This window comes from Carcharhinus amblyrhynchos, unplaced genomic scaffold, assembly GCF_965287045.1.
Source record: "Carcharhinus amblyrhynchos unplaced genomic scaffold, sCarAmb.v2.hapA scaffold_37, whole genome shotgun sequence".
In the NCBI taxonomy this organism is placed as follows: domain Eukaryota; kingdom Metazoa; phylum Chordata; class Chondrichthyes; order Carcharhiniformes; family Carcharhinidae; genus Carcharhinus; species Carcharhinus amblyrhynchos.
The window spans coordinates 4,059,430-4,077,554 of NW_027649778.1; the positions used below are offsets into that span (position 1 = coordinate 4,059,430).

The 18,125-nt window shown below is 43.4% G+C and overlaps 1 protein-coding gene across 1 annotated transcript in view; it reads right to left on the minus strand.

The window, feature by feature from the left end:
* The window catches only part of LOC145362121 (SPARC-related modular calcium-binding protein 1-like), a 75,731-nt gene that overhangs the window by 19,694 nt on the left and 37,912 nt on the right, over positions 1 to 18,125 (minus strand). The window contains exons 2-4 of the mRNA XM_080218168.1: positions 15,850 to 16,021; positions 8,717 to 8,829; positions 2,223 to 2,322 (exon numbers count right to left, since the gene is read on the minus strand). Coding sequence (XP_080074294.1) covers positions 2,223 to 2,322; positions 8,717 to 8,829; positions 15,850 to 16,021 — 385 coding nt within the window. The remainder of the gene's footprint in view (positions 1 to 2,222; positions 2,323 to 8,716; positions 8,830 to 15,849; positions 16,022 to 18,125) is intronic.

The window sequence follows — 18,125 nt, forward strand, 5'->3', positions numbered from 1 at the left end:
CAGCTGGGGAGTGCAATGTATAACTGGTATGCAGTGAGCATGAATTCCCAGTCTCCAGCGTAGTGTGTGCGCTGACAGATTACTAAATCAGCAGCTAATCATCATTATATCAGCTCTGACGGATGGTCATCCTCACTCCAAATGTTGGCTCTATTCTCTCTCCACAGACGCTGTCTGACCTGCTGAGAATTTCGAGCAATTTCTGTTTTTGTTTCAGATTTCAACATCTGCATTTTGCTTTTAACCATTAAATGGCTCTCCACTGACATGCTGCTGAACTTTTTGATTCATTATTATCACATGTATTAGTCCATAGTGAAAAGTATTGTTTCTTGCGTGCTATGCAGACAAAGCATACCGTTCATATAGAAGAGAGCGCAGAATGTAATGTCATAGCTAGGGTGTAGAGAAAGATCAACTTAATGCGAGGTAGGTACATTCAAAAGTCTGACAGCAGCAGGGAAGAAGCTGTTCTTGAGTCGGTCGGTACATGACCTCAGACTTTTGTATCTTTTTCCCAACAGAAGAAGGTGGAAGAGAGAATGTCCGGAGGTGCATGGGGTCCTTGATTATGCTGGCAGGTTTTCCGAGGCAGCGGGAAGTGTAAACAGAGTCAATTGATGGGAGGTTGGTTTGCGTGATGGACTGGGCTACATTCTCAACCTTTTGTAGTTTCTCGCGGTCTTGGGCAGAGCCTCAGACCCTGATATCAGCTGGAGAGTCATTTTCTTCTTTGCTGTAAAGTTACTCAACGTAGGGAGGAAGGTATATTTTCCACAGTCTACAGACACTGACGTCAGAATTCTACCTCCATGGGAATCGAAGCAGGTGAGGGACAGACAATGGGAAGGTCCGTTGGGATTTTCCAGTCTTGGGTCGAGTGAGACCATGAAACCCGCCCTGACTCTCCCTGGTTTTCCCCGGGCTCAGTGGGTAGTAAACTCACTCTTTGAAGTCAGGTAGTTCTATGTTCAAGTGCCAGTCTAGAAACTTGAGCACAAACTCAGTACAGTCCTGAGGGAATGCTACACTGAGAAGTGCTATCAGACTTTAAACTAAGACCTTCTCAGATGGATGTAAAAGATACCATACTGAAGATCAGGGGGAGCTTTCCACAGTGTCTCGACCATATTTATCACTCATCACTAAAATTCTTTGCACATTATTCGGTTGCTGTTTTTGGCACTTTGCTGAGTGTAAGTTGACTGCCCAGTTTCCTACATTACAACAGAGACTTCAAAAGTATTTCAGTTTTGGGATGTTCAGACGTCCAGGAAAGGTACTTAATAAATGCAGGTCTTTTTTCTTCCAACAAATTTTAAAATCCTTTCAGTATTTTTAATGAAAATAATAAATGGGATTTTAGGACGTTGCTCAGGGTAGTGGTGTCGAGCTTCTAATTGATCTGTTTCTTTGATAGAACCCCAAGAGTGCAGAAGGAGGCCATTCGGCTCATTGAGTTTCTACCGACAACAATCCCACCCAAGCCCTATCCCTTAACCCTACTAGTCCCCCTACCCTAAGGGGCAAGCTAGCATGTCCAATCCACCTAATCCTTACATCTTTGGACTGTGGGAGGACACCGGAGCACCTGGAGGAAACCCAGCCACGCACAAAGAGAATGTGCAGACTCCACACAGACAGGTATACAAACAGGAAATCGAACCCGGGTCCCTGGCACTGTGAGGTAGCAATGCTAACCATTGTGCCATCATGCCGCCCCTTTAAAGGAACACTTCATGTGGGGAAGTGACCTTAATAGTTTCTAAATGGAGTCGATGTTGGAAATTTAGCTGGATAAACAGTTATCTATTACTACTCCCCTCAGCTTTCTGTCCAGACAAGCTCAAGGTGAGAAACAATTTACCAGAAATGACTGGCTTTCCTTTTACATTAAGATGGTATAAAAGAACAATAACCAGTACAAAGTCTGGCAGCCGGAATATGGGGTTGAGGCAAGGTAAATTGCAAAAAAAGCATAATAACTCTAGTATCCAAATCCCTAAAAACATTGCAACAATTCACAAAATATATCTCAACATTTTACAACGCACAATAAATGTCTCATGTCCCAAGCTAAGTGTGTTTATTTCTGCAATTATATTTTACAGTAAATAAAATATGGAAGATTTATTTTGGCTTCCAAGAACTCTCGATGCTCATAAAGGATTAATTGGCAATTACCAAGTTTATAAAGTTAAACAGTTTTGTGTGTCTAGTACCTGAACAGGTCGGAGTCCGGTTGTGGACTGAAGATCCACCAATTGGTTTGCCCTCGGGTGTGACACACCAGCAATAGCCCGTCAACTTGTGACACTGAACCTGTTGAAGCAAAGAGAAGGAAGTGGTTGAAACAGGGGCATTGATAACATTTAAAAGGCATTTAGACAGATACATGGATAGGAAAGGTTTAGAGGGATATGGAGGCAAATGAGGTTAGATTAGATGGGCATTTTGGTTGGTATGGACCAGTTTGGGCTGAAGGGCCTGTCTCTGTGTGTAGATTCTATGATTCTATGGAAAGGGAAATTATTGTAAGATCTAATCTGTGTGTGTGCCTGTGGTGCATGTGCAGATATGTAGTAAAATGCTTTTTATTTAAAGGTAGTGTATGGACATTCCAAAGGTCACGCTGATCTGTCAAGGCTCTAATTTTTAATCAAAAATCTGGGCTCCTAGCAAACCTCTGCAGCCAGATGACTCAGACTACACCTTCCACTCTAGATTACCTGACGGTGAGGGACTGGACTTTCAGTTACTCGCTCCTCTCTAGCATTTGAGAACTTCCTTCCAAAGGTCATTGGCCCTATCACTTTCTTCCCTTTAGATGAGGGCTCTTATCTTGGTTCAGCGGTAACACTCAAGGAATAGTTCTTATGATTCTTATTTCAGGGATATGGAGAAATTCTCTCAAAAAGTTGAGAGTCTGTGGAATGCACTTCCCCAGAGTATGATGGATGCCAGGATATTGTGTAAATTTAAGAAAGAAGAGAACAGATTTTTAATTAGTAAGGGTTTGAAGGGCAATGGCAGATGGGCAGGAAAGTGAAGTTGAGACCTAGAAGAGATCAGCCATGATCATATTCAATAGCGAACAAAGTAGATTCAAGGGGTTGAATGGCCTACTCCTGCTCTTAGTTCTTATGATTCTTATGTGGATCAAAGGCAAGTAAATAGAGGTACTGAACAGCTATGATTTAATGGAATGGTGGGATAGGTTTGAGCAGCTGAATTGTCTATTGCTCTTCCTATGCTCCTATATTCCCCCTGCCAATTAAGAGAGTTTGATGCTAAGTGAATGAAGATTAGTGAAGGTATGAACAATCACAGCTCCCTGGCACGTACTTGATTGCTTAATGGCACATTTCTTAAAATGGCAACAAGTTTTTTTACCTCTCTATTGCAAGTGAGTAAAGGGGCCACGACATTGACTGGCATAGTGGCTGGAATTTTACAGCCCAATACGTGATCGAGAGGGCGAGGGGCAGACAATACAAAAGGTCCTTGACCTTGGGTGGGATTTTATGGTTTGGGGCCGAGGTAAGCCATAAAATCCTGCCCAGTGGGTTTCATACGCTTAATAATGTTTCTCTCGCTTGTCTTTTTATATGTACATGGTATGTTTTCACTTAATGAAGAGCTCATTGGTAAAAGCACTACCAGAAGTGATGGTAAGCGAAAAGTTCAGGAAAATCCCAGACTCTTTAATTTTGTAGTGGTTTCACTTTCAAAGTACACCCTCACACATAGAAGTTCTTGAAAGTACTCTTGAATAATTTAAGGCATGAATTGTGGTAATTGTAGCGTGATTGAGAGGAATAATGACTTAGGACCCATGATTTCCAAAATTCTCCATTACTGGGGTTCATGTCAGATCTCGGTATGTTGTTAATAAATTAATTGTTGGAGATTCATTGCAAAATTAATCAGCAACTCCATTATCATTGTATCATGCATTCCACTAGACCACCCTTAGCCATTTTTCACCTATTAATTGCCACATTCATACAATCATAGCGCATTGAAGTGTCATGAACTCGTTTGTCCTGAAATCCTAAAATCCTGCCTGACATCATTGGATCTTGCCATGTTCCGCCCCTTGCCCGCTATGATTCTCATGGCAGGCGGGGCGGTAAAACTCCGGCTGAGGTATTAGAATCCTTCACTCAAGAGCCTGCCTCCAAGTGGTTGAAACTAGTTGTTACTGTGTCGTGGAGTTTGAAGCTAACAATCATCAGTGAGAAAGATTCCATGAATTCTTTCAAATGCATTTGTGCCATGCAGATTCCACAGATTCCTCTCGCTGCTGAATAGTGATCTGCATTGTGTAATAGAGTCTACAACTCAAAACCCAATTAGCAAAACAAATCAGCAAGAGGCAAATGACTGATTTCAGCAGTTTTTACTCACGAGGTTCCCTCCAGGGCACCCCCAGTCCGTGAGGTTAGAATCACAACACAGGACATACGTTAAACCATGACCCCCCCCCCCATTCTGCTCTCTCAAACAGACATATGAAGATTCCATGATACTATCAAAAGAAAAGCAGGAGAATGTCTGTGTGTACTGGACAACATTCATCCCTCAGCCAACATCTCAAAAACTGCAACTGCTGTTTGTGGGATAATACTTCGTGTACATTAGCTGTGAACTTCAGAAAGGTGTCTACACTTCAAGAATCATTAAATGGCTGTAAAGCACTTTGGGATGTATTGAGCTGATGAAATGTACAATATAAAATGCAAGCTCTCACTTTCCCTGCAGCTGCAAGAAGGCTTCAAGTAGGCTTCAAGTATTGTTCAAACCACCAGCCCGTAATGTGTGCCCTTACACAGACAGCAATAACACAAGATTGGTGCATTGGTATAAGAAGCCTGCTACCTGCAACTAAAATCATTAAGCAAGTTTCAAGTCTCCTATGAAACTCTGAAATTAACCCATCATCATATCCACACACATAACAAGAACATTTTCTTTTACCCAGTCGTGCAACATGGGTGTAGTTGATTGGACAGCATTCCTAGTTGCCCTTGGTCAGAGGGCAGTTGACAGTCAACCACATTGCTGTGGCTCTGGAGTCACATGTAGGCCAGACTGGGTAAGGACAGCAGATTTCCTTCCCTATTAGTGAACCAGATGGGTTTTTCCAACAACCAATAATGGTTTCATGGCCATTGGTAGATATATAATTCCAGATATGTTTTATTAAATTCAAATTCCAGCATCTACTGTGCAGGATTTGAACCTCGGTCCCCAGAACATTAGCTGAGTTTCTGGATTAATAGTCTAGCGACAATATCACTAGGCCATCGCCTCACATATCTTTCCTCAAAAGCTACAAATGCATTTGTTCTCCTCTTGGCTTCCAGGATCATATGAGCTCGTACTGAAAACTCCTTCAGTTAGCTCCACCCCTACTACAAGATTTAGTAAGTCAAGCTTGGTGTCACGTATTCATCATTTCTTGATTTACCTTGCCCAGTTCCTCATTGTTTTCAAATTTCAGGTTATCCTGCACTCCTGGCTTTGGCACTTCACTCTGACTTCTCAGTTAAAAAAAATGAGACAGCACCGACAGTGAGTAAATCGTCAATTGATGCTGTACATTACCAAGTCTTACATCATTGCACAGCTTCTGTGTGCAATAAATCATCTCATGTCGATTAGATGAGTTCATCGGCTAAAGGCTTAATTAATTCTAGGCCTCAATGTCATTGTTTGGTCACAGGCTAATAATTCTTTCTCCACAGCTACCAAGCATTAGCCGTCCAGTCACATTCAGAGCAGAACTTCACCCGAGTACTTTTCAGCCAGCATTCCACCTCTGTTGCCAAAGCATTCAAGAAATATTGTATGTAGGTCACAGAAGAAAAAAAATGACTTCAAGTTGTCCAGGATATTTATAAATTCTCAGTCAGACAGGACGAACAATATCAACTGACAACTCAATGTTCATTTTTATAAAATTGTCCAAATCATTTTTTTTCACTGGTCCTCTGATGAAATCATCCCACTTTTTTTTAACATTTCTCTCCTTCCTCTCTGTCTAATGGTTGTGAATATAACTCAGTAGTTTCATTTTCATTTGGTCAAATTAGGCTGTTCTCATTCACTTCTCCAGTGGCTCAGTCGTCATCGAACGTCAGAGCTATCTGTGATACTTTTCCTGCAAGACAAACTGAGTCATTGAATTCTGACTGTTCCAATTACTATGCAGATATATGGTGTGGCGCGGAGGCACAATGGTTAGCACTGCTGCCTCACAGCTGGGGTTCAATTCCCAGCTCGGGTCACTGTCTGTGCTGAGTCTGAACGTCGTCTGCATGGGTTTCCACTGGGTGCTCCGATTTCTTTCCTCAGTCCAAAGTTAGGTGGAATGGCCGTGCTAAATTCTCCCTCAGTGTACCTGAGTAGGCGCCGGAGTGTGGCAGTTAGGGGATTTTCACAGTAACTTCATTGCAGTTTTAATGTAAGCATACTTGTGACGCTAATAAATAAACTTCAAACTTAATTATTTTTAATTCATTCTACCATTGTTTGCATTGCTAGCAAAGATGGCATTTATTGCTTTCCCCAATTGCCCTTGAGAAGGTGGCAGTGTGTCTTTATTTGAATTGCTACTGTCCATGTGATGCAGTGTAATTAAGTTCTAGGATTTTTGACTTAGAAACAATAAACAGTGATACACCTCCAAGTGATCTTAGAAGTGTTGGCGTTCTCATGCAACTGCTGCCTTTACCCTAGGTGTAGAGGCAACAGGTTTGGGAGGTGAGGAAGCCTTGGTGAGTTGCTGCATTGCATCCTGTAGAATGTGCACAGTGCAGCCATGGTGCATTGTTAGTGGAGGAAGTGACTGTTAAAGTGGTGCATGAGCTATCAATTAAGCAGGCAGTGTCCTGGATGGTGTTGGCTTCTTGAGTGTTGTTGTAGCTGCGTCCATCCAAACAAATGGAGAACGTTCCATCAGACTCCTGACTTGTGCCTTTTAAGGTGATGGTGTCGGAGCAGCACAGAGCAGCACAGAGCAGCACAGTGCTTAGCACTGCAGCCTCACAGCGCCAGGGATCTGGGTGACTGTCTGTATAGAATCTGCATGTTCTCTCTGTATCTGCATGGGTTTTCGCCAGGTGCTCCGGTTTCCTCCCAAAGTCTGAAAGATGTGCTGGTTAGGGTGCACTGGCCGTGCTAAATTCTCCCTCAGTGTACCCAAACAGGCGCGAAGTGTGATGATTAGGGGATTTTCACAGTAACTTCATTGAGTGTTAATGTAAGCCTACTTGTGACACTAATAAATAAACTTCAAACTTTAAACACAGCTTTCTAAGAGTGTAATTATATAAAATGAGATCCGTTTTTCTATTCTCGTCAGAGTCAGTGACTGGCTCATCGCATACGGAGCAGTGGGGCCTATAAATCCTGGCCGCTGTGCCACATGGAATTTAGATGAATAACCAAAACGTAAAATATTCGTCTCTAGTAATTGCTTTCCCAAATGCGGAAAATTGGTCTAGTTCACCAGTTATGGAATTAGTCAGAAGATCCTGTCTAGGTGGTAGTAGGAGCATTCTTACCCAAGTCACAAAATTGTGACTTCAGAATAGCTTGTCCTAGTGGGACATTACTTATCTGTGTAGCAACTTGCAAATTCTCCTTACTCTCCCCATTCCCCCATACTACAGCTGGTTCTTTTACAAATGATTTTAAATCAGTGTCCTCTGATTATTATCTGCTCTAGCAAAGCTCCTGATACTTTTAAATGTCTCCGTTAAATCTCCCCTTTGCATTTTCTGAGAAGAGTAGCCTCTCCAGACAGCTACATAGAGTCCTTATTCAGACTTTCCACAAATAGCAACAATGTAGTGGCACTTTAATGCTATGATCATTGGTAAACCTCTGATCCAAATTGATCTGAGTGGTCCTCAGTTGGATTTCACTAAGGACTGCCATCCCACTCTTTCTAACAGCTCATTGATAAATTACACAATGAAATGCAAATAAAATTTCTCAGTTAAACAAGAGATTATTTATTATCGTCCAGTGATGTGCAGGTTAGGCCATACTAAATTGCCCATTAGTGTCCGGGGATGAATAGGTTAGAGGGATTAGCAGGGTAAATATGTGGGGTTACAGGGATATGGCCTAGTTTGGATTGTTGTTGATGCAGATTTAGTGGGCCTAATGGCTTCCTTCTGCGTTGTAAGGATTCTATAATTCTATTTAGGGGAGGCAGCAGCATTGTGGTATTGTCACTGGACTAATAATCCAGAGACCTAGGGTAATACTCTGGGAACCCGGGTTTGAACCCGGCCATGACAGATGGTGAAATCTGAATTCCATAAAAAAATCTGGAATTAAAAGTCTAATGATGACCATGAAACCATTGTTGATTGTTGAAAAAACCCATCTGGTTCACCAATGTCCTTTAGGGAAGGAAATCTGCCGTTCTTACCCGGTCTGGCCTACATGTGACTCCAGACCCACAGTAATGTGGTCGCCTCTCAACTGCCCTCGGACAACTAGGGATGGACAATAAATGCTGGCCCAGCCAGCAACGTCCATCTCCCATGTATTAATAAAAAAAAATTCCATATCTTAATTCACTTCAGCTGGTAAATTGATTGACTAGGCTTTGGTAGATAAGATATCATGTGGTATCTAATGTCTTATATGTAAATGATTTCAATACTGTGTGACTAACATTGATTCCCAAAAGTACCTCTGCAAAGGAGCCATCCGCGTTGCATTCTGGTACAATGATGGAGTCTGTTGCCTTCCTTGACTGTGCCAGTGCTTGGGCTCTGTCCTCTTGGCATCTTACAGTAGCTCTATCTGTAACACATCAATTTATTTCAGAAATAACTAGGGCTCAATGGATCCCTAATCACACCGTTCACTCAATTAAAGTTCAGAACCTTGGTGATCTTCGAGGTCAAAGGTGTTCAGAAAAAGATGAAACGCTTGACCGCTTTCAGCTGTTCTGCTGAATCTTGCTTTTACCTCAGGAGGCTATTACAGTTTCACAGATTATGAGTAAAATTACAGGCAATTAGGATTAGTTTAGTGGTAAAAACTGTGTGACATGGACAAGTTGGGCCAAAGGGCCTGTTTCCATGCTTTAAAATCCACGACTCTATACCATGGACACAATTAACAGACCTTCAAACCAAGCAAGCACCATAATCTTTCATGGTAAATGAGCACCACGAGTAACTCTGCTTAAGTTTGGGAGAAGTAGTCAGAAGTGAGCAGGGCGAAGAGGAAGGTTTATATAAAATGTAGTCTGTCAACAGGTTCCATTAGAGATGTCCATCAATAGTTCCTGGATAGAGTGTCTAGCCACAACTCCTGTAAAAGGATAGCCCGACCATTGGTTCCAGAAATGGGAATCCATCCAGTGGGTGGTCCATATCTCTATGCCAAAATTCGTAGAAACATAGAAACCCTAAAGTGCAGAAGGAGGCTATTCAGCCCATTGAGTGTGCACCAACCTCAATTCCACCCAGACACTATCCCTGTAGCCCCGCATATTTACTCTGCTAGTCTCCCTGACACTAAGGATGGCAATTTAGCATGGCCAATCAACCTAACCCGCACATCTTTGGATTATGGGAGGAAACTGGAGCACCCGGAGGAATCCCACACAATCACGGGGAGAACGTGCAAACTCTATACAGACAGTGACCCAAGCCAGGTCCTTGCCGCTGTGAGGCAGCAGTACTAACCATTGTGCCGCCCTGACCCGACTCTACCGGGGTAGGTGAAAGGCAGACGAAATATCCATTGACCTTGGCCGCGATTTTCTAGTTTTGGGTCGAGTGAAGCCATAAATCTTGCCCCTAGTCTCAAAGGAAAATGGTCCACTCACATGCCAGAAGCCTCTGACCTCATCCGCAGCTGGGATTCTCCGGGGCCGCTGCAGTGAATGGAGTTTCAGCTGAGTGCCAAATTCACCATTTTCGCTGGCAGCGGGGGCAGGGCAAATGAGATTGGAGAATGACAGATCACCAAAACTCTGGTTACACCACAACTGGGTCATCACCACACATGTTTGGTGTGGAAATGAGGAAGAGTGTCTCAGACAATATATTTAGAGATTAGTAGTAACAAGCGAGGAAAGGCTAAAACAGCAAGGACTAGCAACACAGAAAATAGGAACCAGAGTAGCTCATTCAGTCCATTAATGCAATAGAGAATGCAATAGAGAAGAAAGATTGGATCAGAAAACTAGAAATTAGAGGGAGTAGGTGAAAGAAGGGAGGCTATAAGCTAACAAACCTTACGCTGAGTTAATAACATAATTCAAGTAGAGTGTCCTGTCTGCTGGACTTATTGTAGGATCAAATGCTTTGGGTGTTTTTTTGTGCTTTGGATGTTGGTGGTACAAATGGAACTCCAAGTTAGCATCGGATTCCGTCATTGCGAACTAGGTTGAAACTCATTGCACTGCAGATTGAGCAGTAATTTTTAAAAGTCCTTTTCAACTGCAATTCCCATGTTCATAGATGCCAATCATCACAGTCCTGTTGGTATTGCCCCTTCTTGATAAGTCCTCCATAACCCTGTCTTGCAGCTTCTTCCCATTGCCATCCCTTTCTCTGTTTTGTTTTGGCCCATTGTTGCTTTTATTAATTCTTCATTAGTTCTGATCTGGGATATCAGTAGTTTAACATTATCTTTACCACGTATGCTAACTGTTATTTAGTCAAGAGCCCCTAGCAAGCCCAGTTCTATGCTGTGCGCCAAAGGTAGATAAAATCGATAGAATCTCTACAGTGCAGAAGGAGGCCATTCAGCCTATCAAGTCAGCACCAACAACAATCCCACCCAGACCCTGGAAGAATACTTGAAGAGAATGCCGTTAGTGTACCTTTAGAGTTTTTTAAAAGATCATGTTCTCTGTAGCTCTCATTGCGGCACCGGGTTGTCTCTGAGGAGCCCTTTTATTGCTCCTTAAGTGGCTTAAGTGGGGGTTATTTACTTTTACTTTGGGAATTAGTGTTATGCTGTTGCAGGTCAGGTGACAGGAGTTCTATCATTTTCAGTTCTGAGCTGCAGGATTTAGATTGCGTGGGTTGGGTTAGGCGGATTGGCCATGTAAATTGCCCCTTAGTATCAGGAGGAAGAATAGGGTAAATATGTGAGGTTACGAGGACAGGGCCTGGGTGGGATTGTTGTCAGTGCAGGCTCGATGGGCCGAATGGCCTCCATTTGCACTGTAGGGATTCTATTTTACTGTGCGCCAAAGGTAGATAGAATCAATAGAATCTCTACAGTGCAGAAGGAGGCCATTCGGCCCATCGAGTCTGCACAAACCACAATTCCACCCAGGCCCCTATTCCTGTAACCCCACATATTTACCCTAATGGTCCCCCTGACACTAACGGTCAATTTAGCATGGCCAATCCACCTAACCTGCACATCTTTGGACATCCTTGGCAGCAAAACTGCTGACCACTTCCAGCAGGGTGTGACTTAGTGTGATGAAGGACAGAGGTGTGATAAGAACAAAAAACCCTACAGCACAGGAACAGGCCCTTCAGCCTTCCAAGCCTGCACCGACCATGCTGCCCAACTTAACTAAAACCCCCTACCCTTCTGGGGATCATATCCCTCTATTCTCATCCTACTCATGTACTTGTCAAGAAAAGATAGCCTGTAACGTAACCAGCTTCCTTGATGCTTATAGCAAGGGAGAACAAATTATAGGCATGTGGGAGATAATCCTTTGTAGCTGAGTTTTCATGTGAGTGGCGAGCATGGTTTCACCAGTGGAGAGAAGAGTTTTCTGATCATATTTTTATCTTCACTTTCAGTCTGGACAGATTATTACAGGCATAATGGACTGATGATACAGGCATAATGGACTGATGATCTCCTTCTGCGCTAAAAGATTCTGTGGACAAGATGTTTTAAATGGTGAAAAAATGAGCAGGAACTTCATTCCCACTCAGCTTGGCCGACTCGCAGCCATTTAATGCTCCTTGCAGGAAGTCCCATCTCAGACAGCTGTCAGCTAATCAGAACGGTTAGCAGCTCAGGAGCCTCAACAACAGGGGCCGCGCAGCTTGATGAAGGAAGAGGTAATGCGGCCAACTGAAGGTATGCTAGAGATAACTTTAAACATATAATCACTGCTGATGGAGGGGAAATCTCCCAGGAAAGGGGCTGAGATCACAGTGCCTTCCCTACCACAGCCCCTTCGTTGCTTAGAAAGACACTCCCACACCCCAGGTTGCCAGTGGGGAGTCCAACCACCAGCCTGTTAAAATAGTCCTCAAGATTTAAATTGGTTTCGCGCCTCATGCAGGCTAGGAAATTCTTTCCAATGATTCCACTCCAATTACTTTTTGCCTCTTAGCCATAAAACTGTGCGGCTCCTTATTTCATTCCACCTTTGCCCATTTCGATTAGCTTCTAAAACTCAAGCTTTTTTGATTTGCAGGCAACTTCTCCCTTCAACCTTGTCCCATTGGCTTTAATTATTCACTTGCCTTTCATAATAGTCACTTAGCCTTTTTGCAACATTTAAAGAAAGATTCATCGATCTAGCCTAGACTGAAATCCAGGACCTTGTGATGGACCATTGCACCAGTTAGAGCAGTTCTGCAGGGAGCCCGTTTTGGAGCATTGGTAACACTTTTATATATAGCATTTACATGTTCAAAAGTAATTAAACAGATTGGGATGAGAGAGGAGAAAAGCTAACAACTTGATAATAGCAATGTGCTGAAGTTTTACTTCATTCGTGTTAATAACAACACTCAGCAGAATTTCAACTGCTTGATACCTCTGTCCCGGAGGAAGGAGTCATGCAGGCCTGAGAATTTGGTGGGTTGGACCAAAACCCCGTGCCTTTCCATCTTTCCTGTAAGTAAGCTCCGGGTGCGAAGGCCTACCATAGACCTTGGAGCAGGCTCAAGGGGCTGAATGGCCTGCTCCTATTTTCTATGTTGCAAAATTGGCACTCCACTTGAGTACCACAAGTGGTCACTTAATCTTCTGAAGGGCCTCTTCACTGCCTCTCCTGCGGTCCTAATTCCAGGCAGGCCTGTGGGACATGCGGTCTGCATGACTGGTAAAACTATGTGGGCTGCGTGTCCCTCAATCTGCACTCATCTGATTGAGGGCATGGATAATCGGCAGGGGGTGAGGGGGTTGACCACTGACAGCCATTCTACACCATTGCTGCTGAGCCCCAAGGCAGTGCTCTCCACATGACACCACCCCCCCCACCTTACCTTCGTCCAGGGTTGATGACCTGGGGGAGGTGGGGGAATAGGGCAGCAATAGCCAAAGCCAAGGCCTCCTATTTGATGCTGCCGAGTTGCCAGAACTGCTGGCCTCTTGGCGGGCAGAAGCTTCCAGGGTCCTCAGTGTGGAGGAAGGCTGCCACTGTCCACTTAACTGCCCTGTGGACAGAAGGTACAGCAGGCCTTCTTCCTTAGAGGCAGTACAGTGTCTCTTTGCTTTTTTAGGCAGCTGGCAAGACACCTGCTGAGAATGGAAGATTATACGCACTGAGTGGAAGCCAGTAACTTCCTTTCAGGCTGAACAAGAAGGTGGGTAAATATAATTGCCCTGACCAAATCATCTGCCCCCACCTGGGAATTTCACACATGTAACTGGAGCAAGTTGTCTGTAGCTTTTTTCTTTGTTTAGAGACCCTGTGCACAAAGGTACCCTAGAAAAACAGTATTGCTGTCACTAAACCCAGACAGAAACGGATCGTGCATCCTTTGCTCTGCACGGTGACACACTGAGATTTATAGGAAGTGTTAAATTTAGTAGCAGTCAAGGTCAGAGAAATCCCTCGAGGAGTCATACAAGAAACACCCAGCTAAGCGCTCCAATGATTTAACACTAACCTGTCACACCACATTTAAACAGATGACTTATACATGACTGAAATGGATGTGTCCTACAGGCACCTGTCTGAGACCTAACTGAGCTTTCCGCCCACCTCCACCCACTTCTTTCAACTGCCCGTTGAGGCAATCAAGACTGGAGTTTCTTCTCTGCAATGTCAATAACAATGAACAACACTCCATGGAAATATTACGTATAATTAAAAGCATAGAAACAGATCAGAAGGTCTTTGTTGCCACATGAACCTGACTCTTCTGTCATCTAACCCTTTCAGCTTACATTTCTATCCCCTTCTCCTTCATGTAGCTATCCATTTTTTTTCATTGAAGGCATCAGCCTCGGCTGCTTGTTCTGAAAGGCACTGCCACATTCCAACACCAGTTTCTCCTGAATCCCCTGTTGGATTCATTAGTGCCTATCTTAAATTTCTGTCCTACAGTTTTGGATACCCTGTAAATGGAAGCTTCTTCTCTATGCTCACCATTAGAGGAGGTGATAGCCTAGTGGTACTATTGTTAAGCTATTAATCCACAAATTCAGCTGATGTTTTTAGGGACCCAGGTTCAAATCCCGCTACAGCAGGTGGTGGAATTTGAATTCAATAAAAAAATCTGGAATTAAGAATCTACTAATGATCATGAAACCATTGTCAGAAAAACCCATCTGGTTCACTAATGTCCTTTAAGGAAGGAAATCTGCTGTCTTTACCCACTCTGGCCTACATGTGACTCCAGAGCCACAGCAATGTGGTTGACTCTCAACTGCCCTTGGGTAACTAGGGATGGCAATAAATGCTGGCCCAGCTAACGACACCCATGTTCTACAAATGAATAAAAAATAATTGAGTCCTTTCAGAATCTTGAAAGAGTTCTATTAGGCTCACAGCTTTAGAATGAGTGTGATAGCTTACCCAGAAACATAACAGCAATCTTAGAAAGGAACATGGTGACAACTCAGAAAATTACAGCAGTAATTTTTGCTACAGTATTAGAATGCCTTTTGAAAGGCAGGATAATGAAATACCTGTAAAAGTATTGTTTGGTACAATTGAATAAAGGACAGAGATCAGTGAGGATATAGGAACAAAGGAGAGTTTTGCCAACCTAAATTATCAAACTAGAATCATAGCAACCCTACAGTGCAGAAGGAGGCCATTCGGCCCATCGAGTCTGCAGTGACAACAATTCCACCCAGATTCTATCTCCACAGCCCCACATATTTACCCCACCAATCCTCCTGACACTAAGGGGAAATTTATCATGGTCTATCAACCTAACCAGCACATCTTTGGAGTACAAGGAACAAATGACAGCGTTTGTTGAGATTGGCGACTCTGGAGCTGTGACACAAACGCTTGGATTTTTTTTAGCACCATTGATGTTTGGAAATATCAAACACAGCCACAAAAGAAAATACGAGAAGAGATGACTAAAAGCTTGGTCATAGAGGTAGGTCTTCAGCAGAGGAAAGAAGAAGTTTAAAGTTTATTTATTAGTGTCACAAGTTGGCTTACATTAACACTGCAATGAAGTTACAGTGAAAATCCCCTAGTCACCACACTCTAATGCCTATTAGGTACACTGAGCGAGAATTTAGCATGATCAGTGCACCTAACCAGCATGTCTTTTGGACTGTAGGAGGAAACCAGAGCACCTGGAAGAAACCCACGCATACACAGGAGAACATACAGACTCCACGCAGACAGTGACCCAAGCTGGGAATCGAACCCTGGTGCTGTGAGGTATCAGTGCTAACCACTGTGCCAACTTGGAGAAGTTTAGAGAGGACTTGAGCAGGTGTAGGCACAACCAACAATAGTGAGATGATGAAATTTAGAGATCAGAATTTGACGAAAGTAGAGTCCTCAGAAAATTGGAGGATGGGCAAAGAGGTTAGAAAGATGGGGAGGGCAAAGCCAATAAAGAGACTCCAGAGTATTGAGTAATGGATGAGTCAGCCCTGCCCTCGTGTTCCCATCCTTACCACTACATCGACTCCGTGGCATTGTCTCGAGGGTCGGGTCCCTGCATTTTGCTCGCTGGAAGGCACAGTGGGATTTGTAGAGCTTCCTGTCACTCCCGCAGACTGGCTTCTGTTGAGTTCTGGAGCAGTCAATGTTGCACAAACCCCCTCTGTCGCTCTCAGCTATAAGAAACTGAAACAGGAATAGTTCCAGTTAATTCATGCACATTTAAAAGCCTCCTGATCTCTTTAAAACATACTGTGTTCAGGGGAGGCAATACCTAGTGGTATTATTGCCAGACTATTAATCCAGAAACTCAGCTAATGTTTTGGGGACCCAGGTTCAAATCCCGCCATGGCAAATGGTGGAATTTGAATTCAATAGAAAGTCTGGAATTAAGAATCTACTGATGACCATGAAACCATTGTCGATTGGTTCAATAACGTCTTTTAGGGAAGGAACTCTGCCGTCCTTACTTGGTCTGGCCTACATGTGATTCCAAAGTCACAGCAATGTGGTTGACTCTCAACTGCCCTTAGGCAACTAGGGATGGGTAATAAATGCTGGACCAGTCAGTGAAGCCCATGTCCCATGAATGAATAAAAAAATATTTTGGGCCCTTACCCAGCTATGAAATCTCCTGAGGGGATCCACCTCTCCACTCTGGGTCAAAAGTCCAGCATACCAATCTAACCTTATCAATTGCATTTCAGATCCCAGAATGGGAAATAGGAACAGAAAGAAGCCATTTGGCCCCTCAAATCTCTTCTGCCATTCAGTTATATCATAGCTGATTTGTACCTTAACTCCATTTAGCTGCCTTGATTCCTTGACCCATAGTATCCTTGTCTAACAATCAATAACTCTCAGTTTGGAAAGTTTCAGTTACCCAGTCTCAACTGTTTTTTCTTGGGGGGGAGGGGGGGTAGAGATTGAGTGTTTCAGATTTCCACTACCTTGTGTGTAAAGAAAGGCTTCCTAACATCAAATTTAGAACTAATACATTAAAGGCCCTAGCTTAGGGCCTCTCAACAAGGGGAAATATTTTCTCTCCACCAATCCAATTAAATCCTAATCATTTTAAGTACATTAGATCATCCAATAATATTTTATACTCAGTGGAACATAAGACTAATCTATGCAACTAGACCACATAATTTAATCATTTTGCCTTGTTATCATTCTAGTAAATTGACACAGTACTCACTCGAGTAGTTGCCCACTAATGTGGATGGAATATCATACAGTATATGAATCAGATGCACAATCTTCACACTGTAATTCCCAAGGGGACTTCTGTTGTAGGCAGGGGAATTTTCATGTTGCACCCACCACAGGAATCGTAGCTGGCTGGACATGGACCATGCAAAGGTCCACGGACCTTGGGCAGGATTTTCTGGTCTTGGGGCGAATGCAGTAGCGTGTACTAAAACAAAATATGTATCTACAATTTGTGAGGTTTTAGATTCCTGGCTTGGGTCATTGTCTGTGCAGAGTCTGCACATTCTCCCCGTGTCTGTGTAGGTTTCCTCCGGGTGCTCTGGTTTCCTCCCACAGTCTGAAAGATTCACTGGTTAGGTTCATTGGCCGTGCTAAATTCTCCCTCAGTGTAACCCGAACAGGCGCCGGAGTGTGGCGGCTAGGGGATTTTCACAGTAGCTTCATTGCAGTGTTAATGTAAGCCAACTTGTGACACTAATAAATAAGTTTTAAAAGTATCATAATTAACTAGGCTACAGTGCCATTTTACAGGTTTTATTTTTGCTGCACTCTGATGCTCAGGTGAGGAATCCAATTACTGATAAATAGCCCAACCAGCTGGTTAATCTTTCACATGAGCAGCAGTCAAAGTGTTTGACACAAGATCTACACAGTGCCAGGCTACAGAAGAGGAGTTCATTATACACCCACCGATACTAACATGTGCACCATCAGGTAAGGAGGTAGACAAGAGATTCTTGGTCAGATAATTAGTGCAAATGGAAGCTCCCGTTCTCAATGAGTTCAATAAGTCTACAGTACCGCTGAGACACATGAATGTTCATTTTACCACAAGCATCGAAGATAGGAGCAGGAGGAGGCCATTTGGCCCTTCGAGCCTGTTCCACCATTCATTTCAATCATGGCTGACCATCCAACTAATCCTGCTTTCTCCCATGATCCCCTGCGCCCCAAGTGCTATATCCAGCTGCCTTTTGAATACATTCAAAAGTGCTAACCACTTTGCCACCCCTTAGAAGGATATAATACCTTACAGCATCACCATTGACAACTGGGCAACCATCTGATGCAGCCC